This window comes from Ursus maritimus, unplaced genomic scaffold (assembly GCF_017311325.1).
Source record: "Ursus maritimus isolate PB19 unplaced genomic scaffold, ASM1731132v1 scaffold_7, whole genome shotgun sequence".
Lineage (NCBI taxonomy): Eukaryota > Metazoa > Chordata > Mammalia > Carnivora > Ursidae > Ursus > Ursus maritimus.
Genome location: NW_024426885.1, coordinates 9215443 through 9239414, shown reverse-complemented (window position 1 = coordinate 9239414; position 23972 = coordinate 9215443). Strand labels below are relative to the sequence as shown.

Below are 23972 nucleotides of genomic sequence, written 5' to 3'. Positions count from 1 at the left end.
AGATCACCTACCTGGATGCCCGTTAGAGGATTCTGGAGCTTCAAACGCACCCATGCCCAGGCCCCACCGGCACATTCGCTTTATTTGGTCTGTTGTGGGGCTTGGGTGTCTGTATTTTCAAAATCCGCCCCGCCCCCAACCCCGTGATTCTGAAGGGCGGCCTGGGTTATGGAGCTCTGGCCCGTACAGACCACGCTGACTGGTGTGGTTTTCTGGGAAACGAAATTATTGCCCAGCAGCCCCTGGGTTACCCTGACCTCGTTTACAACTGTCCTGCTCCCTGATGAGGTTCTGGGTGCTTTCTTTCTCATCTTTGCTGCTAAAGTGACCCCTGTGGAAAAAAAGAGTATGGTATTTGAGAGAATGTGCATTGAAAGCAGAGGAAGGAAGGCAGAAAGAAAACGTCGAGTGAACCCCGGGCCACGTTTCCAGGCAGGATCAGGCAGCCCTGGTGTGACAGCTCTCACCCACGATAAAAAAGGCCCACCCTAAACCCCAAGGACCAGTTTCTTTGCTCTCCTCTTTGCGACGACACCCCAGATCCTCCTGTTAAGAGATGCGCGTGGGTTACGCAAGCTGCTTCGTCAGCTGGGGTAGAGCTGGGAGACTCTCCTCATCCCCATCTTGGTAAAGCTTCTCTCGGGATTCTTAAGGAATCTTGCTGCTAACACCCGTGCAGGTGAGCGTCTGAGGGAATAAGGAGGCGGTTGATGTTGGAGTAGGGGCTACTGGAGAGCCCGCAGGCTCATGGGAAAGTACAGCCACCCAGGGCTCAGGGCAAGAGGAGGTGGGTCAGGAGACGCAGCCCCAGAGACTTGGGTGGGGGCGGGGGCGGTAGCCACCAAAGACACCAGAGAGTAGCCCAGTGTCACCCTGCCTGGCTTGGGCCTCACCCCCCTCACCTGGGTTTCCAGGGCCCCCCAGCGCAGGGTCGCTGAGCACCCACTGTGCCACGTGGGGCCTGCTTCTGTGTGACTTGCCGCTTTAAGAGGCTGCTGTCGGACCAGGGCTGCTAGGGTTTCCTGGAGGCCGGCGGTCAGTGTGTGAACCACACGATCCGAGGGCAGGAAGGGGCGGCAGGGGGCGTGGGCCTGGCCCGGGCGCGGCCTGAAGAAGCTGCTTTTCTCTCCTTCCAGGTGCGCAAAGGACAGCACCTACCAATCTTTCCCGGGGCCGTCGCCTCGCATCGCTCGCTTCAAGTTCAGTTCCTTCGACTTCCTGAGGCGCTTCCCCTCCGTGTACCTGCAGTGTAAGATGGTGGTGTGCAGGGCCGACGACGCCTTCTCCCGCTGCCGCCGCGGCTGCATCGTGAGGTCCAAGAGGGACGTGGGCTCCTACCGGGAGAAGGTGGACGTCATCCTGGGACCGTTTCGGCTGCAGGCCCCGCGCCCCGAGAAGAGGAGCCTGGCTAAGCGGCGGGCCTCCCGCCCCTAGGCCCGTGACCCGAGGGGACCCGGGATGTCTCTGTTGGTGTCAGGTCCACCTCAGATTGGCCGCCCACCACGTGCCGGGCCTGCTGTGCTCCGCGGGCCGATGCGGCGTTAGCGAGCTCGCCTCTCGCCTTCTTGCAGGGGCTCCTGGGCTGTGCGGGACCACCTGTGCAGCGTGGCCAAGGCAGTTCTGGTCTGTAACCCGGACCCACGGGACACCTGTGTCCTCTGGGTTCTGAACGCCCCGAACCTCACCTCTTGTCTGTGAAACACAAATGTTAATATCTACGGGTTAGGACTGCGGAGGGGACGCAATAAAGTAGCGGTAGTTCAGCTGCCTTCATGTCTGCCTGGTTCGAGTCCCGGTCTTGTTACTGTTGTTACTGTCACCCACAGCAACAACACGACGCTAACGATAATACTATTGCTCATACCAAGAGGCCCCTGTGTCCCCAGGCGGGGCTGCGGGGCTGCGGGGCTGCGGGCAGGATCGTTTATTCCAGCGGCTCGCAAGGCTGACGTGTTGCTGGTCAGCCATTCCGTCTCCTCATCTAGAACGGGGAACGCATCTCACGCTCTGCTGTTTTCTTGTGGGTGCGGACAAGGAAATGTCCGCAGACTGATTCCCAGGATTGCTGGTCCAGGCTGAGGACAGGTCAGCAGATATGGTAGCACCGGTGACAGGGACGGGTGTGGGGTGGCAGCAGTTGTCATAAGCCCTCCTCTTGGTTATTGGTTTCCACCCCATGGGACATCTTTGGGGGCTCTGTCTCCCTGTGTCACACATCCGGGCGGTGAGCATGTCCAGCTGATTCCAGGCTCTTATCTCTCATATGCACTTTTTTTTTTAATTTTTATTTTGTTATGTTAGTCACCATACAGTACATCCCCAGTGTTTGATGTAAAGTTCCATGATTCATTATTTGCATGTAACACCCAGTGCACCATGCAATACGTGCCCTCCTTACTACCCATCACCGGCCTATCCCAGTCCCCCACCCCCCCCTTCCTCTGAATCACATATGCGCTTCTTGAAGGACTCTTACGTGCCAGGAGACAAATGAACAGGAAGCGATCAAAATCCCTGCCCGCATGGAGCTTACAATCCACTGGAAGGGGATGCAATTCAGAAATAGGTTGAGTGCTTGGTACCTGCCGCGGGTTGGAGCTATGGAGAGACACAGGATAGAGTGACGGGTGAAGGGGGCTGGCAGGGACGCTGCCCACCTCTCTCTCCTCCCTTCTCTTCCCACGGGTATACAGTAGCTCAGGGCCTGAGGACCTCTGGCCTGGGATGCTTGCACCCATTTCCCAGCTGGTCTAAATGTCCCAAGTCCCCCTCTCCATCCTTCTGGAGTCTCTGGCCACGTTTGATCTCCCAAAGCCCAGCTCTGACTTCCAGTCTAAAACCTTTCCTGGCTGCCACTGGCTGACGAGACACTGAGATCTCTCTGGCTACCTTTGGGATCTGGCCTCAGTTTCCTCTCCGGCGCCTCTCGCTCCCATTCCTTTTTCCTCTGCTATCACACAAACGGTTTCGATCATCATCACCTGCCCTGAGACCACCATCCTTGCTTGTCCCTCCCCCTTCTCCACTGGGCTCATCCTGATTCCCACTCTCCTCTCCTTCCCAGACCTGCCGCTGACTGATGTGGGAAAGCAGGCCAGCCCCTGGGGGAGCTGCCAAAGCCCTGCCTTCTCTGCTGGGGACTTCCTGGCCATGGTGGCCTTCACCCTGGGGAAGAGCACCCTCACAGCCAGTGGCTGGGCTCTGAGCCCTGATGTGCTCAGACATCGGTCCCACCTTCTCGGGAAGATGTGAGAAAGGAAGAAAGGAGAGCCCTGAGCTTGGCACCCAGCAGCGCCCTAACTCTGTTTACCTTGTCACAGGTGCGTGGTGAGGTGTGGCTACAGACAGGTAGAGGCTGGGTTTCCTGGAAACACAGGCTTGATGATGGGACAATATGTCAGGCAAGCAGGGGGAAACCCTGCGTCTCCAGGGAGGAACGTATAACAGGTGGGCAGAGCCGAATTTTCTGGCAGCTGTACAGGGGGGTAGAGGGGACAGCTTACAGCTACAAGACGGTGAATGACAAATACGCACAGACGAGTGTGGGAGCAAGAGACAGGTATCGACACAGAGAGGCAGAGGGTATGGCTGTGGGTGACTGGGACATTGAGCCAGGCCCAGGGCCCCAGACAGAGGCAGGACAGGGCAGAGCCGGACAGAGACTACGCCATGGCAGTCGGAACCCACTGTCTGCACCACACCAGGAGCAGGTGGAAATAACGTGTGCTGTCGTGATTTCCAGCGACCGAGACTGGTTTCGGGCCGGGGTGCTCTCTCCTGGCTGTACGGGGGATGAGTCCAGGGCCTTCAAGCTTCTACTTCCTACCCGAACCCAGACCAATTAGACCAGATTCCCTGCGGGTGGGCCTGACAGTGATGATTTAAAATCTCCAGGAGGTACCTCGGCAGCCTAAATTGAGAACCCCTGGTGGAGGAGTCCTTAGGTCCCTCTGGAGAGGACAGATGGGGCCCCGCTCCTGAGAAGGAGCAGAGCAGGGAAAAGGTCCTTGCTGTACCCATGGGAGGACTCTGGAGGCAGGCTTGCCCTCCCTGAGTGCCCAGGCACTTTCCTTCTGGAAACCTATTCAATTTCATTCTAAAGAGACCATCTTAAAACAGCACTTCTGGAAGTACCTTATTTTGATGAAACCATTGCTTCAGCCCGTGCTTTCAATAAAAGCTCGGTGTGGAGGGATGTGAATTCAGCATCTCCTGCCGGGGGGCGGGGTGTCTTCCAACACAGAGTGAAATGCAGTCCCCCTGACAGCTGCGCTGGTCGGGTGTTACCGCTCTCACCTGGCGGGGGTGGACACCAAGGCTCAGAGAGGTGAGAGAGCACAGACTCCAAGACAGGGCCGGGGCAGGCCGGAGGGGCGGTGCAGTCCACCCCAGACTCCAAGTACCGGGCTTTCCTCCTTCCTGTGTCCCCAGGCCCAGCGCCAGCAGCCCAGGGACACTGAACTCACAGAGAGTTTGCCCCTCTGGCTGCACCTGACAACCCTGTCTGCAGCTGGGTGGGATGTGGGACCCATGATCCTTAAAGAAACAGGTGTGAAATGAGGGGTTCTCCGATGCTTGTGGGGTCCACACCTATCTACAGCCCAGCTGGTTCTGGTGAGACCTCTCACTGTGCCCGGGTTACAGCTCCTCCAAGCCCCATGCACCGTCAGGACTTACTCAGAGCCCACTCACTAACCCTCAGCTCCGTCCACAGCAGAATGCTGACACCCCAGACCTCTGCCCCAGTGGCCAGGAGAAGGCAAGGTCACTGTCCTGAGTGGTCTCCTTCCCCTTCTAGGGACAGAACCTGCCCTCCAGCCCCTCCCAGAGGAGCAGCCTCTCCTGGCTCACACTCCTGCCATTCCTCCTGTGAACACGAGGGGGCGACACAGCTATGCCTTAAGGCTTTCTGCTTCTCCAGACCTTGTTTCTTTGTTCCCTTTGGGTGCCAGTGGTTGTCCATTATAGGAAGCGCTTCCCTATTTTTGCTCTAATAAAGAACCCCAGGAAAGGGCTGCCTCTGCCCCGTCTCCCACCTGTAAGAAAACAGAATCCTATCTGGATCTCAAACAACAGGGGGGTGAGTATGTCCTATTTTACCCCGATTGCCAAGGCAGACGAAGGAGGCTGCTCAGCAGCCCCTGGATTCTGCACCCCAGTCCTGTCCCTGGCTCCAGGGCCCTCAGAATGACCAGCACAGGGCTCTGGCCAAGGTGGAGGCTCATTTCCAGACAGGTTTGATCAGCACAGCTTCCAGAGTGTGCCACCCAGGGACAGGGACAGCCTCGGCTCATAGATGCTCCAAGGGACCATGGGTTGGACCCGAGTTTCCTCTTGATTACTGTGTTTGGCTGGGACATAGGGGACCGGTGTGGGTGCACGGGAGAGGTGGCCTTGCTGCATGCCCGCTGGAGAGAGGAAGTCAGCTCGGGGCAGCAGGCTGCAGTGGGTGCTGCATTTTCAGAAATCATGCAAGTTTGCATTCATCATAGCCATTAGGAAAGATTAAATGGTAGGCACTTAATCCATTAGTGCAGTTGAATACATTGCATTCAGAACAAAGGTAATAACACTCAAACTCATCATTTCATAATTATTCGACTCCGTTCTATTGTTATCTTTCCCTGAGGGGCTTTCTATGATTGTACCTGGTGGAAATTGTACGTACCGGGGAGAGGCAGCAAAACCCTTCCCGACTCCGTGTTCAGTGATGCCATGCTATCGGGGAAATTGGCCAGAGTGCAGGTCTGACAACCCGGAAATCAGGCTACCTTTCAGGGCTATGCCCATTGCAGGATATGAAAGATTTCCCAGCCCACCATGGATTCTCCAGGAAAGGGACTCCTGGGGCTTGGCAACCCCTCCAGGGGGCGCCACTGTGTTGAGATTCCTCCATCAGCATCACATCTTGGGAGAAGCACCTGAACCTCAGAAGGTTTGGCATCTGAAGCTCCTGGGTGAGGAGAGCCCTCGGAGCTGGCACAGACCTGATGAAAGCGGGGCCCACGTGAAGCCCAGATGGGCCATGGCGGTGGGGCCAGGCCTGCTCTGGGCCCCTGAGATGGGGAAGGAGCTCAAGTGCTGGTTGGGAAAGGTCAGGGACAGTGAGGCAGGAGGTGGGGGCTGGGGCACGGAAGACAGAGAGGCACAGCACATACCCCGTGCCTGAGCCCAGCTCCCCAGTCCCTCAACTGACTCTCTTTGCCAAGACGAAGTCTGAAGCCTCTCAGCCCCAGCTCAGGCCTGAGGCTAATTGCAGAGACATTTCCATTTCTCTGGGACCCCATGTTTGCATGTGGCCAGGAAACTGTACCTTCCACGCTCTGAAATGAGAACGAGCATGCCTGCCAAATCACAAACATTTGTGCCACAGAATGTTCCAGGGCTGAAATTCCAAGAGTGAATGAAGGAGTCCTGTGTGGACATGATTTCTGAACTACGATGTTTCAGTGAAAGCCATGGTAATACAACCAATACTCCCCCACAGGAGCTGACGCCTTATGCTGGCCAAAGCCAGCACCCAGATGGTATAGTAGCTATAGTCCTAATTGCCAAGACTCGGAAGGAGCCAAGATGTCCTGGGCAGGTGAGTGGATATATATAGACTGTGCTCCAGCAGGACAACGGCATATCATCCAGCGCTCAGAAGAAGTGAGCTATGGAGCCATGAAAAGACACGTGGCGGAAACCTCAGTGCACATCGTTAAGTGAAAGACGCCAATTGGAAAAGCCTACAGACTGTATGATTCCAAATATGAAATTTTCTAGAAAAGGTAAAATGATGAAGACAGTAAAGATCAGGGGTTGCCAGGGGTCAGTGGGGAGGGATGAACAGACGGAGCACAGAGGATATTTAGGGCAAGGAAAACACTCTGTATGATGTTCTGATGTTGGATATACGTCATCGTACTTTTGTCTAAACGCACAGAATGCACACCACCCAGAGTGAGCGCTAAGGTAACCTACGGACGTCAGCTGATCGTGGTGTTTCCGCGTAGATTCGGCATTTGTGACACATGGACCTCTCTGATGAGTCACGGTGATACCGGGGGTGGGTTGTGGCTCATGCAGCAGCAGGGGGTAAACCTAAAACTACTTATGAAAATACTCTTAAGAAAACACAAGTAATGCCAAAGGTTTCCTTAAAAATACCTTTTTAATCCATAGATCAATTCTTTGATTCAATAAATATTTCTTGAGTGCCTTAACAAAATGGAATCAGTTAGCAAAAGTTCTGGGCTCTGAAAGATAGTTTTACAAGGAAATATCACAGTGTTCCATCATCTTTATTGCACTGGGAATATCTTAGAGGAAACAAAAAGGCTACCCAACTCATTTTACAAAAGTAGAAAATCTGATACAATTCTAATCTCATGTGACTAAAGGACAAGGGCAGTACAGGGGCGGAAACTTTAGGCAATCAATTTTATGAATGTAGATGTGAACAGAAGATAAAATAAAATCAAATAGGAGAGAATTTCCAAAAATTGAGTTCAGTAGTGTAAAAGAAAAATTCTAAAAACTAAGGATTTATCCTAAGGATGCAAAGATATGTCAAATCGGAACGTCTACTAATGTCATTTCTCACATTAACAGAGTAAGCACAAAAATTCATACTGACACTTCAATGGATTAGAAAGGAAATTCAAAAATATTCAATAGCTCTGAATGATGACCAAAAGCATTTTAGACATTAGTCATTGAAAGGAACGATCTGAATGACACGAAGTGCAACTATGAAAAACCTCCAGCAATGTCGATTTTATGGGTGAAACTTTGGAAGCATTTCCATTAAAATCAAGAGTGGATGGAATGTCCGGCTTGACGTTACTCAGCCTTATATTAGAGGCTGCAATCACCGTAGCAGTTTTTCAAGAAAAAGACAAAGGGTTTGAAGAATTGACAAAGAAGAACAGAAACTATTCTTATTTTCAGCCAATACGGTAAACATGGAAAATCTCAGATCATCTACATCAAAATGGACAAACAGGAAAGCAGACAAACAGAAAGAACCGGACTCTTAACTGCAGAGAAAAGGTGTTGGTTGCCAAAGGGGAGGGGACATAGTAAAGGGAATTAAGAGTGCACGTAACTTGATGAGCACTGAGACGTGTATAGAATTGCTGTGTCATAATGTTAAAACATTATAGGAATATTTAGGTTAAGGTTGCTGGGTCCATGTGTGAAAAGAAATAATGCTTCTAGTTAGAATAACAAATCAGTGTATCAGATTTCTAGGGAATGAAGTGTTGAAAGACGTACAAGAAAATGTGATGAAATGGGGAGACATAAATATTAATGGTTCAACAGCTTTGATACAATAAACGTGCCAATTTCTTTCCAAGAAATCTATGGACTTAACTGCCTTCCAAACGATTTCAAATTTCCGAGAGTTCGGGAAGATAATCCAGAGCTCATATGGAAGGACAAAGGGCCAAGAAGAGCCAAGACGACGCTGAGAAGGAACCAAAATCATGCAACAGAAGGGAAAATACCCCTGCCGCTCATGAGGACAGTCGCACAGCGTGGTCATTATTCCATCAAATGACTGGCACAAGGACAGACAGCGAGACCAGGGGCAGATGGACAACTGCGAGTCCATCTAGAGCGAATGAAATTAGTCTCTTTCCTTCTGCCTTTTACAAATAATCAGGGACAATGTAACTGTTCGTAACAGGAATGTGCATAAGTGAGTTTTAGATGCGTTGTGTAATAAAGTACTTCGGAGCAGTTCAAATGAAGGACCGAGAGCTATTTCTATCAACCTGGATAGTTAAAAAAAACTACATAATGTTGAGAAAAGAAACCCCAAACATTTTCAGGGCAAAACCATGACCGAAACTGTCAAAGCGGTGACAGAATGTTCCATGATGTGTGGATGCGTCAGTACGTACTCCACCAATGATACTGCGGATCGTTGCTGCGACCTGATCGTGGAACGAGAGCTGCAGAGAGCCATACGCAGTCGTGGGGCTGATCTGCGGCACCATGTTCTTGATTGGACCTTTGGAAGTCCGGTCAATAGAGTTGGCTACTATTTAAGTCATTAAGAGTGATGTCCCGTCAACCTTCAGGATGGGTGTTTCCCAGCCATTCTATGTTGCCTACATCCCTGTGACAGATCACCTTCAAATGTACTGGCAAGGTGATCTGTTTCACCGTCAGGGGAAGAGACACAGGGCCCGCAGCAGTGGGTGCAAAGGAGGGGCCTGCACCCCGGAAAGGCCTGGGATGCAGGTAAAGGTGGAAGCCGAGAGCCGAGAGCCCAGGGATGCCTGAAACCGGGAAGCCTCTTTCTGTAGCTCTTACCTGGAGGAGCCCGGGAGATCCCCGGGCAGAGCTGCAGGAATAATAAGGACCAGGACGCTCCGTTACCATGGGAATAAGTAGGACTTTAATACCGATGAGAGGCTTTGTGTGTGTACTCTTTCCAGAGGCTCTCTTCCCCCAGGAGGCTGGCCTTGGTCGCCTCAGTGGGGTGGGCTCCCCGTGATATAAAATCCTGATTCATTAGCATTAGGTCGCCAGGGAATTCAGCTACGTGGAGAAGATTCTGGTTGGTTAAGCCAGTGATGGACCGTTCCACTCTCTTGGTGGAGAGGAATGGTTTCCGGTCGTTTGGCTGGTGTGTGAAACACTTTTTTGGTTCTTCTGACTTGAAAATTACGTTCATGTTGATTTCTTGTCTTTTTGTGGCTGTGTTCGCAGCATCGCCTTTCTCCTCTTGCTTGGCGTCACTGTAGAAATCAGCGTCCGCATCGTCCTCGTCTTCCCTTGTCTTGTCTTTCATCGTTGGGCACAGGCCCCCTCTAGACAGAAAGGAAGAGCCCCGAAACCTCTCGATGTAGGGCAAGAGCTGCCTGTTCCTTAGGGCCCGAGCAAGCTGCATCCGTTCTACGTGCTTGACGATGGTGAGCTGCTCACGCTGTGGCATTCTTAACTCCTCCGGGGGCACGATCACCTTTGCTGTCCATATTTTCTCTAGGGCCCTATAGGTGGCACAGGGAGGGGAATGCTGTGTTCTATAGTCCATCGCCCGCTTGTAGTCCGAGGACAGTGACTGTTGCTCCTTAAGCATTTTCCATTCTTCCTCTTGCTTGTGAATCAGGAGCCTTTTGGCTGCTACGGTGTGAACACCGCCCAGACGCTGACGACGGGAAGGGGACTGTTAAAATCCCGACGGGACAGGAGCAGGGGGCCCCCACAGAAAGCATTGCCTAGTGGCACCTCCCCCCCCACCCCCCCGTGGCTGAGTGGCTGAGCCCCTGTGTGGTGGGAAACGGGGCGGAGCTGTGGGGTCAGACAGGCCAGGGTTCCAATCCAGTCTCTCCTTCTCTACTATGAATTTGAAAGAATTGTACCGACTTACAGGGCGATGGCGAGGCCTTACCTATGAGAGCGACTTGCACAAGGGAAGGGTTTTCGAGATGGCAGCCCCTGTCATTGGTCAGCACTCACAGTTCTATTCCTGATCAGGACTTTGAAACAAGGGAGGATTTGCTCTGCAAGGGTGGGAGTCTCGAGCAGACGCAGCCGACTCGAGGCCACTGGGAGACTTGTGTCTCTGTGGCTGGTCGGTTTGGAACCTCTGGCTTCCCCCGCCCACCCCACCCCCCCAGCCTACCGCCTGGCTGCAACAAGGCCTCCTTGTGAATAAGCTTTAGGACACTTACTAGAATCTCTTTTTCCAGGGGGGAGTATTTCCCGAGGGCAATGCGTGGATCTGATTTGTAGAATTTGGTCCATATCCTGAAAGGCAGAGAGGCAGGTAAAGTAGGACTCCGGGAAGGGTCTTCCTACTTGTAGTTTTGGGGTGGGAAACCTCAGGGCTACTCTGCGTTCGTCAGATTAGGACCACTGTGACCACGGTGGGCTCCTCCCCTTGGCTCATTCCGGGGGGAGGGGGGAGAAAGGACCAGAAGCACAGACTACACTCACTCCAATGGCGAAGCAGGACACAGACCCCGTTGGCTGCACAGGGAGTCTTTATCCCGAAAGGAATCGCTCATGGTACATATTCTGACTGGCGTTCCGGTCTTACTCCACATTCCCTCTGCAGGCTTTCTTTCTTGGGTCCTCTGTTTTCCTACCTTCTGACAGCCACTCTCCCATTCTCTGATCATACTGCCACACTAGGCTAGAGGGAGGTGCCGGTGCCTGGAGTTGCTTTCCAGGACAGTGTAATGGGAACCCAAGGGGCAGTCACAAACTTCTCTTGCATCATAACTGGCCTATTTGGGGGCTATTATGAGGTCTGAGTTTAGGCATCAAGGATGCCCTGGGGTGACATGGACATGCATTACCACGTTCCTGCAGTGCTGGAGTCCAGGGGAATAGAGTGGGCAGAGCACGTAGCTGGGGGTGTGAACTGACCACGTTGCTGCCACCCACAAGCCCACAGAGACAGCTCAGTCCCTTCCCTGGCCATCCCTGGGCTGCCTTGTTTCCCTTCCCTGGATGAAGGCTCAGTCTCTCCCTGGTCATCGCTTGCCTCTCCAATCTTAATTCCTCATGCGCCATCAAAGAATGCTACCCGTGGCCCTTGGAGCCAGTTTCTCGGCTGCTGTTCATGCTGCCCCCACGTGTCAGGTGCCTCTCCTCCCCTGGCAACTTGCTTGTCTTTCAGGGCCCGGCTCACCTGTGCCTTCGCTGAAGATTTCCTTGCAGAATAAATCACCCCTTTGTCTGTGTTCTCATAGTCCTGCTATCACCGTGCTATTGCGCTCTGTCACAAATCGACTTCGTTGTCCAATAGTCTGTCTCTCCTCTGCTCAAAAGGAAGTACCAGCAGCATCTTATGCTTGTGCTGCTGTGGTCTAGCACGGGGCCTCGCGTGGAGCAGATGCTCGGCTTGCTGACTCAACAGCAATCATCCTGGGCCTCTGGCCAAAGGTGGGATCTAGAGTTTTCTGGTGGGAACGGACGTTGGCACACCCCCTACAAAAAGTAATGTGACTGTATATATCAAACATTACAAATGGGTTTGCCCTTGGCCCAGCAATTATGTGTATAAAATAAAATATGCACAAGGTTAGGCAACACCACTTGATTGGGATGACAAACCCTATGACAAATTCAAATGTCCATTAATAGGGATTGGTTAGAGAGTTACGGCCAACCATACAACGGAATGCTATACCACAGTAATAAAGATCAAGGAAGGAAGATCTTTATTTGTATGGAAATGTCTCCAAGAAATATGGTTCAATATGGTTTTTGCACGAATGCACGAAGCAAGGTGCAAAAGAATATAAGTTGTAGACTATGTTTTAGACTTGGAAAAGAACAAATAAGCACATATATTTGTATTTGCATGAAGAAAATCTGGAATAATACACACAAAAAAATTAATAAAAATGGTTACCGGAAGTGGGTACCAGGCAGATGAGGAAGTGGTAGAAATGAGCCTTTTCATTGTACGCATTATTCTGTCTTCAATTTAGAGCCATGTTGAGTGTATCACACATTGAAAAAATTGAAAAGGAAACAGCCACTCAAGAAAGAGGACTTCCGTGTTGCCTCTGACAAGTGTGGGTGCTACAACTTGCCTTTGACTCCACCGGGAAATTCAAAGTGGGGCGTATAGGACATGGTCCAGTGCTCATACCCAGGTGAGCCATCTGAAACGGAACAGTGCTCCTCCCATTCACACAGGCAAGTTCAGTTACCTGGAACATCCCCAAACCCAGGAATCCGCAAGGAGCACCTCTTAGCAGTAAGGAAACTGCCTCCTGCTCTGTGTTCAGAGCCCCAGCCACCTGTTCCACAGTAGCTGCTGACGAAGAATGACCTTGCATGAACCCCACGACACCTGACACATTGTATGCGCTCAACAACTATTCGTGAAACCACCAGCGAATGATATAGGATGGGATATTATGTACCTATGAAAAAGCCGGTCTTCGACAAATGTCCAATAATGTACTTGTGATGTAATGTGATATGTAAAAAAGGCAGAATACAAAACTTACATAGAGGACGATCTGGATGCTGTATACACACAAATATGCAAGAGGGAAACAGACAAGCAGGAAATCCACAGAGACATCAGCACTGGTTACTCCGGGCTGTGGGCTGATGGGGGACCCCCAAGGTCTGGCCGTGTTCCAGCAGCCCGGTCACCTTCAGAAATTTGGGGGAGGAACTATGGCCCCATCCCAAAATGTACGGACAGGAAAGGGTGCCATGGTCAGGACCCAGCTTCTCCAGAAAGGGAAAGGGGCTTGGGAGGGGGCACCCTGCCGCTCTGCCTGGGAGGCTGTCACCAGGGCAACAAGTCTTTACACTGTGGGGAAACTGATGCTTCCTACACTCAGTGCTACCACCTTGCTTCGAGCTCACTTCCTTCTCTCCCTCTCTCATTGCCATCCCCAAGCTTTTTTTAAAAGATATTTCTCCCCGTGGGGCACCTGGGTGGCTCAGTCAGTTAACCATCTGCCTTCGACTCGGGTCATGATCCCAGAGTCCTGGGGTCAAGCCCCACATTGGGCTCTCTGCTCAGTAGGGAGCCTACTTCTCCCTCTCCCACTCCCCCTGCTTGTGCTCTCGCTCTCACTGTCTCTCTCTGTCAAATAAATAAATAAAATCTTTAAAAAAGAGAGATTTCTCCCCGATCACTTTTACATCAGTTTCATTCCTGATTGTTACCAGGTTTTGTGTTCACTTTCATTCACAGTCATCAACCTCAGGGCTGCCTTGTTTTCCAGGCTTCCTCTTCTACCACCTGTCATTTTAATCCTCTATATTTTACTTTCATGTTCATCTTATGTCTCTGCCTCATAGCCTTTACCTTTTATACACATCTCATCTGTTTTTACCTACTGTATTGGTCGGGGTTGTTCAGAGAGCCAGGAGAAGAGATTTTAAAGAAGTGGCTTACGTGATCATGAAGGCTGGAAGGCCAGCAAGCTGGAGACCCAGGGAAGAGCCCCTGTTGCAGGTCAGGTCTGCTGCCAGAATTTCTTCTTGCTTAGGGTACGTCAGTCTTTCTTCTGTTCAGGCCTTCAACTGATTGAGTGAGGCCCACCCATTTACTGAAGGGCAGTTTGCTTTAGCCAAAGCCCACTGATTTAAATGTTACTTTCATCCAAAAACATCCTCACAGAAACATCCAGAGTTATTCATGACCCAGCCAAGTTGGCACATAAAATTAACCATCAAAACTACTTGTATTTTACTAGGTTTTTAAAGATTATTTTAAATTGTTTTTTGTTGTCTAAAAAACAGCAGGTTTTTTGCTGTTATCCCACTTTGGAAATTTGTAGTAATAGATGCATATGGTACGTATTCCCTTGTGTCTGCTTTTTTCCCTGAACATCGTGTTTTTCAGACTTCCTGATATGCTTGACTTTGGCTCATTTTCATTGTTGCTTAGCATGCTTATGTTATGGTTTCTTTTCTTTTTTTTTAATAATGATTTTTTATTATGTTAGTCACCATACAGTACATCCCCGTATGTTATGATTTCTTAATCCATCTTCTGCTGCTTCCGATTTGGGGGGCATTCTTGTACATGACTCCTTGGGTTATGTGCATGCTCTTCTGGTGGGTGAAAATCTAGGAGCAGAGGACCTGCTTTCTAGGGTATGTGTAGCTTCGATTTCCTACAAAATTCTCAGCTCTATTCCGAAGTTTCTACCAGTTCACAGTCCCACCAGTAATTCCCCCTTGTCAACACTGGTGGGTATGTTGTGGTAGCTCACGGTGGCTTTAATTTGCATTTTTCCAGGTACAAATGAGACTGGATGCTTTTTCTGTTGGCCATTGAGATGACCCTTTGTGAAATGTCTATTCTAGTCTTTTGTCCACTTTTTCTAATAAGCTTCTGTTTTCTTGTTGATACATGGGACGTCCTTATGTATTCTTTTTTTTAAAAAAGATTTTATTTATTTATTTGACAGAGAGACAGCCAGTGAGAGAGGGAACACAAGCAGGGGGAGTGGGAGAGGAAGAAGCAGGCTCCCAGCAGAGGAGCCTGATGTGGGGCTCCATCCCATAACGCCGGGATCACGCCCTGAGCCGAAGGCAGACGCTTAACGACTGAGCCACCCAGGCGCCCCCTTATGTATTCTTGATGGAAGCCCTTGCCGGTTCAATACATGGCAAACACCTGCTCCGACTGTGGCCTGCGCTCTCGCCTTTCTTCAAGGTGTCCCTAATGCCAGGTGCACTCCCAGCTTACCAGTCTTTCCCTGATTGGTTAGTGCTTCCCGTGCCTTGTTTAGGAAATCGTTTCCTACCCCAGGTAGGAACAGTACTGTCCTAGATTATATTATATGTATATATTTATAATGATATTCTATAGTCTCTAAAAACTTGGGGTTTTTTTCTTTTGAACTTTCTTAACTTCCTACTCTCACTTTTTCTGCCATAATGCTCAATTATTTCTCACCTTTTTTAAAGTATACTTTCCAGCTCAATTTTATACGGCCAACAAGAAGTGCGTACATGCATGCACTCTATGCGCTTTGCGCGCTCGCAAATCACACGCGGAAACCGGGAGGATGTTCCTCCTCCCGGCATGCGTCCCTGCCGTCACCTCCTGGGCTCTGGCTCCCTCTGGTGGACGTTGCGGCCCATTGCAAGTTGTCTCTCCAAAGACCCATTGGCCCTCTCCCCTCTCCAGCGCTAAGATGCTCTATGTAGATAGCCCGCCCATTTATGGGAATGGTGCTCCTTTTTAACATTGCATAGGATCCAGTCTTCATATGAGAAGCTGTGTGCTTTAAAATCATAGTTTGCTCTGCAAAACCATTGGCTCTAGGCAGATCAGAGCCCTGGGAAGGGCTTCTAGACCAGCACTTCTCCAAAAATTAACGTGCAAATAAATCTCCTGGTATTTCCTTAAAATGCCAAGTCTCATTTGATGGATGTGGGGTCGGACTTAAACCATATGCACTTCCAACAAGTTCCCAGGTGATGCCAATGCTGCTGGTCCGAGAGAAACAAAGTGGCGACTCAGTGGGGGACCGCTCAACACGGGGTCCTAGTCCACGGGTGGTCCGTGGACCGGCAGCCGTGGGATCCATCACCTGGGAGATCGTTAGAAACGCAGGATCTCAGGCCCTGCTCCAGATCTGCCGAATCCCGATCTGCGTGTCGCAAGTTCCGCAGGTGATCCACCGGCACAGGAGAGGAAGTGCAAAGGCTGGCTGGTTGGTACCTGTGAGGAAGCAGATGGTGGGGTCAGCCCAGAGCGCCCGTGGCCGGGACTCACGCTGCTGTGCACCAGCCTGCTTCTCAAATCCCGTTCCCAGCTTCTGCAGCCTCCTCCTTCTGGCGGAAGGACTGGGGAGACTCGCAGAGTTGTTACAAGCAGTTACTGAGGCCTGGGGTCAGCTATGGCCCTTTGGGAGGCACTTTGGGAGGTCCACCCAGAACATGGAGCCTAAGGGCAAGGGGAGGCTGGTTTCCCATCTCGACCCCTGGCAAGTGTTTTGGACACGCTGTCGTGTCAGAAGCAAGGTTGTTGATTCTTTTCCTGTCTGAGGGGAAACAGGTTATTGTCTGGGGAAGTTCAAGTCCCGGAGGGATGATTGAATCAAACTTGAGAATCTAGGCCAGGGCAACGGTATTTCTGCCTGTGTGAGTTTTCTAGTTTTCTCCACCAGAATTTCTGTGGGATTCTTTGCAGCCCATCTGTAGTTCTATTATTAGTGCCTCTCCCATTAGGATGTAAGCTCTAAGAGCCTGAGAACTTTACTTATGGATTGCTGTTGTCCAAGCCCCCAGCATGGTCCCTGACATATAGAAGGCACTCAGTAAATATTTGTGGAGTGAAAAAAAAAACCACCCAAAACTTAGCTAAGATGCCACCATACAGTGACCCACAAGCTCTGGGCCAGGGGTTCAGATCCATCTCTGCTGGGCAGGGAGTAAAGGGAGGGGCTGGGGGAGGTGAGAGAAACAGCCCTCAGCTCCCAACGGCAGGCATCTCTAAGGCTGGTTTCTGCTCCAGTTGACTGGGTGGGTCACTTAGGCGAAGCCGCACCACTGTGGGTGGGAGATGGAGGGGTCTCCCTGAAGGCATAAGGGAAAAGGGCCCCTGGAAGAAGGGCGTTAACAGGAGAGGAAATTATTGCTACTCTCTGGGTCTCATTCTCTTACATCTTAGCTCTTAGAAGGTCTTGCCCTTCCTGCGGGTGCCCTGCTGGTGAGGGAAAGTGGCTTCTGCCATGTGGAGAAGGCGGGGAGCAAAGTCAAGAATTGGGAGGCAGACCAAGAGCCCCTGGGGTAGTTCACAGCCAGAGATGAGCTGAGTCTTGTCATTCTGTGCTCCTTACTGATTGTGTCTTCTTCCCTGAACACTGAGCCAGAGCTTTGATAGCTCCGGTCTGGTCTTGGCCATAAGGTTCCATTTGGGCTGAGGGGAAGGACAGGGGCAGGGGAAGTGGGTAGTGCCTCCAAGGCCAGGACCCTGGGCTCAGCAGCAGTTAGTGAGGCCCCACTCCCAAAGGGAAGATGAGTCCCAGGAAAGAGAGCTTGGGTGAGGTCCATGAGGCCCAGCGCTCCTAAGCCCGGGGAGTCCCGCCCCTTCCCACCTGGAGGATGGGGCTTGATTTGATCACTCTGTGGAGGAAGGACATCTGCACTAACTCACGAAGGACAAATTAGGTGGACAGGAGGGGTTTCCCCATAGAGGAAAGAGAAAAGGGGAGAGAGCTGGGAGAGGCTGGTGAGTCCAGGGAACTGAAAACTCTGGTTTTGCAGGAGCAGAGGGAGTATGGGGATGTGATGGGTCAAAGGCCAGAAAAGGAGGCAGCAAGAATCAGGAGAGCCGTTAAGCCAGGCTGAAGAGTTGGCACCTCTCCTGCAGGAGAGTGAGACATGCATCACAACGTCCTTTGAAGGAGGTGGCGTGCTCAACAGTATAATATTTTTTTTAAGTAAGCTCTATGCCCAGCGTGGGGCTTGAACTCATGACCCTGAAATCAAGAGTCACATGCTCTACTGACTGAGCCAGCCGGGCGCCCCAACAGTTTAATTTTTGGAAAACAACTTTATCGAGGTGAACTCTACCTTCCATGAAATGCACCTGTTTTAGGCACGTAATTCAATGATTCATAGTAACTTTACCGAGTTCTGCAACAGTCTCTACAGTTCAGTTGGGAACACTTCCATCACCCTAAAAGGATCCCTTGTGATCCCTTGTGACCATTTACAATCAATCCTGTGTCAACCACCAGTCTTCAAGTCTCCTTTCTCTCTCTCTACAGATTTGCCTTCAGATGTTTTCATTTTAGCTTCCTTTCTAGCTTTAAATGACCCTCTCTTTCTTGGCTCTCTGCTGTGGAGTGAGTGGGTGTTTTGTCGTCCCTCTGTCACAGCGGACACACCACTAGTTCCATGTTCATGAAACCTGCCCTCTTCCCACGAAGCCGGAAGCGTCTAGCTTCTGAAGCTTGTAACTGGGATCATGGCTGAGTTCACTCGGCTTAACGGCTTCCCTGACAAGTAAGGCAGGAGATCTGCTTAATTTTCCATAGACTAACACAGAAAGGACTTCGCAGTTCTTCATCAGATTACGGAGGGAGGGTGTTAACTGTGGTTTCCCTTATCTGAATAACAACTTCCTGTGTTAGTCTGGAATGAAGATGGCGCCAGGAAAACCCAACCATGATTCTGCTGGTCCCACTACAACCAGACAAGGCAGGAGACAGGGGGTGGGCAAACCTCCCATATTTGGAACGCTCCTTTCTGCCTGTCAGTCCTTGTGACATCTGAACACAAGTAAAATAGGAGAAAAGATGGTTCTCCCTGGAGCCATCTCAAATTAAGATACTAAGGTTGTGATGTTACTCTCCCTCCCCTGATGGTGAGGATTAAGCAGGGTCCAGATTCCATTCCATTGTGCCCCATGCCCCACGGATCCAACTCTGTCCCCTATATGAGTTGCTACATGCCCCGTCTGAGAAGTAAATTACCAAAAAAAGAATGTGGGAAGGAGGGAGTTGGCCATCTCTGGGAGGCACCTCCCAGCTAGCTCACCAGATGGAGGGCTTACCCAGTGGCTTATTCCACTTGTGGAAGGTTAAGGAGAAAGGGCTTAAAGGGAGCCACTCAAGGTCATGTGGTCTGGTGGCAGAGCAATGTGGAGCCACAAATAAGAGGCAAGAACCTGGCACATTTAGGGTTGGGATTTAGGGATGGGATGAGACTAGCCTTTGACTGGTATGTGGACAAACTTTTCACTTTCTCTTATCTACAGAAGCACTCTATGGGATGGACTAAGCATTAAATGTTTATTTTGCATGTTTTGCAAGTCTTGACATTACTGCAAAAGCTGCCCGTATAGAAGCTTGTTATATGGGGATTAAAGTAGGATGTTTGAGTCAACTTAAGTGTAGGGAGAACTCTGTAGGGAAGAACACTTTTCACATAGTCACATATACGTTCACATGGGCATGCCTGCCGTGACCTCAACTCTGCTAGATGTTGAGGTTACAGAGATGAACAGACAGGGTCCCTCCCTTGCGGGAGGGCTCATGAAGTGAGGTGAGACAGGCATACAGAAGGTCAGTGTACAATACAGAGCATGTTGTAACAAGTGTAAGAAAGGGGGGCACCCCTGACGATGCTGAGCAGAGGCTCTTCACAGCCAGGGGCTCAGAGAACTTCGCAAAACTATGGGTGTTCAGAGATAAGATGTATGAGGATGTGAGGACACTATGTACAAGTTTATCTACCTCCCTGATTTTCTGTTCACTCTTGGCATGGAATTGACTCTGCAGACAGCTGTGGGCGTGGGAGCTTTAGAGGAGATGGGTGAAGAGAAGCAGGTCGAAGGCATTTTCCAAGTGGGTTGCCTCTCTGCTTGGCTGCCCAGGCATCGGCAAGGGGGGGCTGATCACACACGTGCCCCTCCTACAGTGGAACAAAGGCAGGAATGAGATTTGCCAACAGGAGGAAGAAAGTAAAATCTGCCATTGTCCCATGAACGTTTCCTTCAAAGAGACATTTGAAAATTGTTTTTGGCTTAAGGTCAGGGCAAGAGTCCAGCAGACCTGGGATATCAGACAATGAAAATGGGACAAGCCATCAGCTCCTCTCAGTGCAAACATCTCTATCGTCTCTTTCTGGCAGGACTTTGTCCTGTGTTCTTTGTCCATGGGGCTCAAGATGATGGGTGGTATTTAAAATGGGTCCTTTAAGTGGACATCACACAGATGGCCTCTTTCAAGGCAACACAGGAACAATGTGACATGTGCAGAGAAATGGAAGGTAGAAACAGGCTTTTTAAAAATATACACACACATATCAGGCACATAATTTGAATTGAATAATCTGAATTCAGATTTTGACACTCAGTGAAAAGAGATAACGACAGTCATTTAAGTAGACCAAGAAATACTGCCTGGGTCTATCCCCATTTTATTCTTGTTTTGATCTATGATCCACCTCAAGTTAACTTTGGATGTTGTGGGTAAGGGTTGAGGTGTTTTGTTTTTGTTTCTGTTTTTTACACTTTGACGTCCAATTGTTTTAAGCACCAGGTTTGGAAAAGACTGTCTTTTTCCCAGTGAATTACCTTGGCACCTTTGTCTAAAGTCCAATGGCTGCATGTGCACGGATCTGTTTGGGGCCCCTGCCCTATTCCATTGGTCTACATGTCTTGTTTATGTCCGTATCGCACGGCCGCGACTAGATGGTTCTATAGTAAGTCTTGAAATCAGATAGTGTTCGTCCTCCAACTTTGCTCTTTTTCAGGAATACTTTGGCTGTTCTAGGTCCTTTGCTTTTCCATATTCACTTTAAAATCAAATTGTCAATTTTACAAAAAGCCTGCAAGGATTTTTAAATGCACTGCAGTGAAACTATGGATCACTTTTGGGAAGAATTGATATCTTAATAATCTTGAGTTGTCCATTTGGTGAAATGACATATCTCTCTGTTTATTTAGATCATCTTTAATTTCTTTCAGTAGTATTTTATAGTTTTTAAAGTGTAGTTCTTATACATGTCATGTTAAATTTACCTGTATGAATTTTATGGGCTCTTTACGGTATTTTAAATGGTAATTATGTTTCATTTTCCAGTTATTAGTAGTAGTAAGTAGATATACAATTGATTTCTTTAAATTTCCCATATTTCTTGCAACCTTTTTAAAATTACGTATTAATTCTATGAGCTATTTTTTCACCATTTAGAAAAGCTTTTTATTTTGAAATAATTTCAGGCCAACAGAAAAAACAGCAAAAATAGTACAGAGAATTCCCATATGCTCTTCACCCTGCTTTGTCTAATGTTAACATCTTACATAACCACAGTAAGATCAAAATCGGGAAATTCAGACTGGGGCAATGCTATTAACTAATCTATGGACGCTGTTCCTATTTCACTGGTTCTGCCACTGATCGGTCTTTCTAGTTCAACCCAGGATCCCACGTCGCATTTACTTGAGTCTTGTTAGTAGCCTTACAAGCTTTTTTTTTTTTTTTAGATTTCATAAGGTTCCCTTATATGACTGTGTCATCTAAAAATATAGTTTCCATTTCTCCTTTCCAATCTATGTGCTTTTTCTTTTTTTTTTCTTACCTTACTACACTAGCTAGCACCTCCATTAAAATGTTGACTAGCAGTGGTGAGAGCAGACTTCCTTTTTTATTCCCCATTTCAAAGGGAAAAAAGCATTTAGCATTTTGTTTTTATTAACTCGAAGTTCCCTTTACGCTAAATAGGTGTTGAATTTTGACAAGTTTTTTTTTCTGTGTCTATTGAAATGATCTAAAATTTTTCTAAACTTTATTAGTATATGAATCACACTGAATGATTTTCAAATGTTAGACCAACCTTCCATCTCCGGAAGAATCTGCATTTGATCATGATGCATTATCCTTTTTATTGATTGATTTCAATATTTTGTTTTATAGCACTTACTGCTCTCTAGATATTTTTGCTTTTGTTTTGTCTCAGTCTTAAAAAAAAAAAAAACTTGCCTATTTTCTCTCTCCTCCTATCAGAGGAGGTAAGTTCCAAGGAGATAGGAGCCTTTTCCTTCTCATACAAGGTTGTGTTGTTGGCAAACCTAGACAACACACTGGTGTCGACGAACTATTGAATACCACAATTTCTGATGGGTTGACACCACCGAAGTGCAAATCATTCTCCAACTTTTTAAAAATAATGATGAATTAGAAACCAATATAGATCAGGGTTAAATGTTCTTATTTAGGTTGCGATTTACGTTGAAGTCTTTCTTATTCTATGACCGCGTAGTCGTCTTCCTTTCTTTCCACTCTCACGGTCCAAGTCATGCTAAGTCTGGATTACATCCTTTCAGGCTGAATATGGGCTCTTCTTCCTCTAAAGAATTCCCTTGGGGGTGACTGTCTCCACATGTCTGTTCAACATGCCAAAGCTCTAACTTCCAATCAAGTCTTTCTTGTCCTTTCCCTGAAATCATTTAGGTATTGGGCTCTTGCTGCAAACCACTGTGTACACACGACATTTGCTTGGAAGAGAGGAGACATAATTTAGAGATGACCCATTGAAAAATAACTATACCTGTAACTACAGACCATGGCTTTAAGATATCCTAAGCCTAGGCAACCAGTAGGATGATTAAGTATGAAAAAATAAAATAAAATAAGCATACCTTAGATGTAAAGCCACCAAAATATTTCCAGGACATTCCTCTTTTAAGGAAGTTTGTATTTACAGTATGTTTTTTTACAAGTTCTTTCAAGAATTATATGCTTATCTGAATGATGACTTCATGTAACAATTATTGGGGGAAAATATTCAACTATTTTAAAAGATAAGGACACAGAAAAGAATGTTTGTCTCCATCTGCTAAGAAATACATGTAAGTGGTGTTCTCCAAACCTTCACAATTTGTGCAGATTCTTGTTTTGTGAAGTTTAGGAAATTCCTTCCCAGACATTGAAAAGATCAAGGGGCACCTGGGTGGCACAGCAGTTAAGCATCTGCCTTCAGCTTAGGGCGTGATCCTGGCGTTATGGGATCGAGCCCCACATCAGGCTCCTCCACTATGAGCCTGCTTTTTCCTCTCCCACTCCCCCTGCTTGTGTTCCCTCTCTCACTGGCTGTCTCTATCTCTGTCGAATAAATAAATAAAATCTTTAAAAAAAAAAAAAAGAAAAGATCAGTTGTAGTTTTAAAGATATTGGTTTTAGGTGAATTAAAGCAATACAACTTTTTTAAAAAAGATTTTATTTATTTTTCTGACAGAGAAAGAGAGAGAGAGAGGGAGCACAAGCAGGGGGAGCAGTAGAGGGAGAGGGAGAAGCAGACCCCAATGTGGGGCTCAATCCCAGGAGTCTGGGGTCATGACCTGAGCCGAAGGCAGATGCTTAACCGACGGAGTCACCCAGGCGCCCCAAGCAATACATGTTTTTTAGGTACGTGACAAAACTAAACAGTAGCTTTCCCTGACTCTGTCTTTTTAGCTAGACTTGAAATATGTAATGTATAAGTTCTTGTTCTGGTTCTCACATGCAGAGAAGTAACCCTAATCACAGCACTTTCATGGTTCCTGGGGGACATTGTGGTGTCATCGACAAAGATTAAGAAACAACGTTAGGTGATCTGATTCTGCAAAACTTCAGAAAGAGTTTCTACAGCTCCGAGTAGTCTTTTTAATTCTTGATTTTTAAATAAAACTCAAACATCGATATTGTAGAGTGATATAGGACACATTTGCCAAATCTGAACGGAGTCAGCGAAGATAGAAGTTAGTCTGAGCGTGAGCCAATATAATTGCCACAAAAACACTTGGGTTATAGATTTTGTCCTATTCCACCATGACTTGATACATTAGGCTTCAAAATAAAGGACTCTTCTAATTCTCAAGACCAAACACACTTCTCTGTAGTGTCTAACTGAAATACAGTATTCCGGGAAGTGAGACTAAGATTACCTGCTTTACAGACCAAACCCCAAGACACAAACAAACCAGCTTTAAAAATAAATAAATAAAGGTGATTAACTCTAAGTGCAAATAAGAAAAACAA

The 23972-nt window shown here is 48.5% G+C and overlaps 2 protein-coding genes across 2 annotated transcripts in view; one reads left to right on the top strand and one right to left on the bottom strand.

The window, feature by feature from the left end:
* DMBT1 (deleted in malignant brain tumors 1) overlaps window positions 1-3252 on the top strand; it is a 96118-nt gene extending 92866 nt beyond the window's left edge. Inside the window, exons 23-25 of the mRNA XM_040624307.1 lie at window positions 1137-1415; window positions 1572-1690; window positions 3065-3252. Coding sequence (XP_040480241.1) covers window positions 1137-1415; window positions 1572-1690; window positions 3065-3252 — 586 coding nt within the window. The remainder of the gene's footprint in view (window positions 1-1136; window positions 1416-1571; window positions 1691-3064) is intronic.
* Window positions 3253-9394: 6142 nt separating this feature from the next.
* On the bottom strand, window positions 9395-11009 carry CUNH10orf120 (chromosome unknown C10orf120 homolog). Its single transcript, XM_040624306.1, has 3 exons — window positions 10939-11009; window positions 10674-10749; window positions 9395-10147 (listed from the first exon to the last, which is right to left on the bottom strand). The coding sequence occupies exons 1-3, from the start codon at window positions 11007-11009 to the stop codon at window positions 9395-9397; spliced, it is 900 nt and encodes a 299-aa protein (XP_040480240.1).
* Window positions 11010-23972: the final 12963 nt, after the last annotated feature.

What these genes read in the sequence shown, in the direction of transcription:
- CUNH10orf120 (XM_040624306.1), bottom strand. Translation starts at nt 11,009, where the DNA reads ATGAGCGATTCCTTTCGGGATAAAGACTCCCTGTGCAGCCAACGGGGT. An exon ending in TGTCCTGCTTCGCCATTGGA is followed by an intron (nt 10,750 to 10,938) that starts GTGAGTGTAGTC and finishes TCTGCCTTTCAG; the next exon opens with GATATGGACCAAATTCTACA. An exon ending in CCCTGGAAAAAGAGATTCTA is followed by an intron (nt 10,148 to 10,673) that starts GTAAGTGTCCTA and finishes TCCCGTCGTCAG; the next exon opens with CGTCTGGGCGGTGTTCACAC.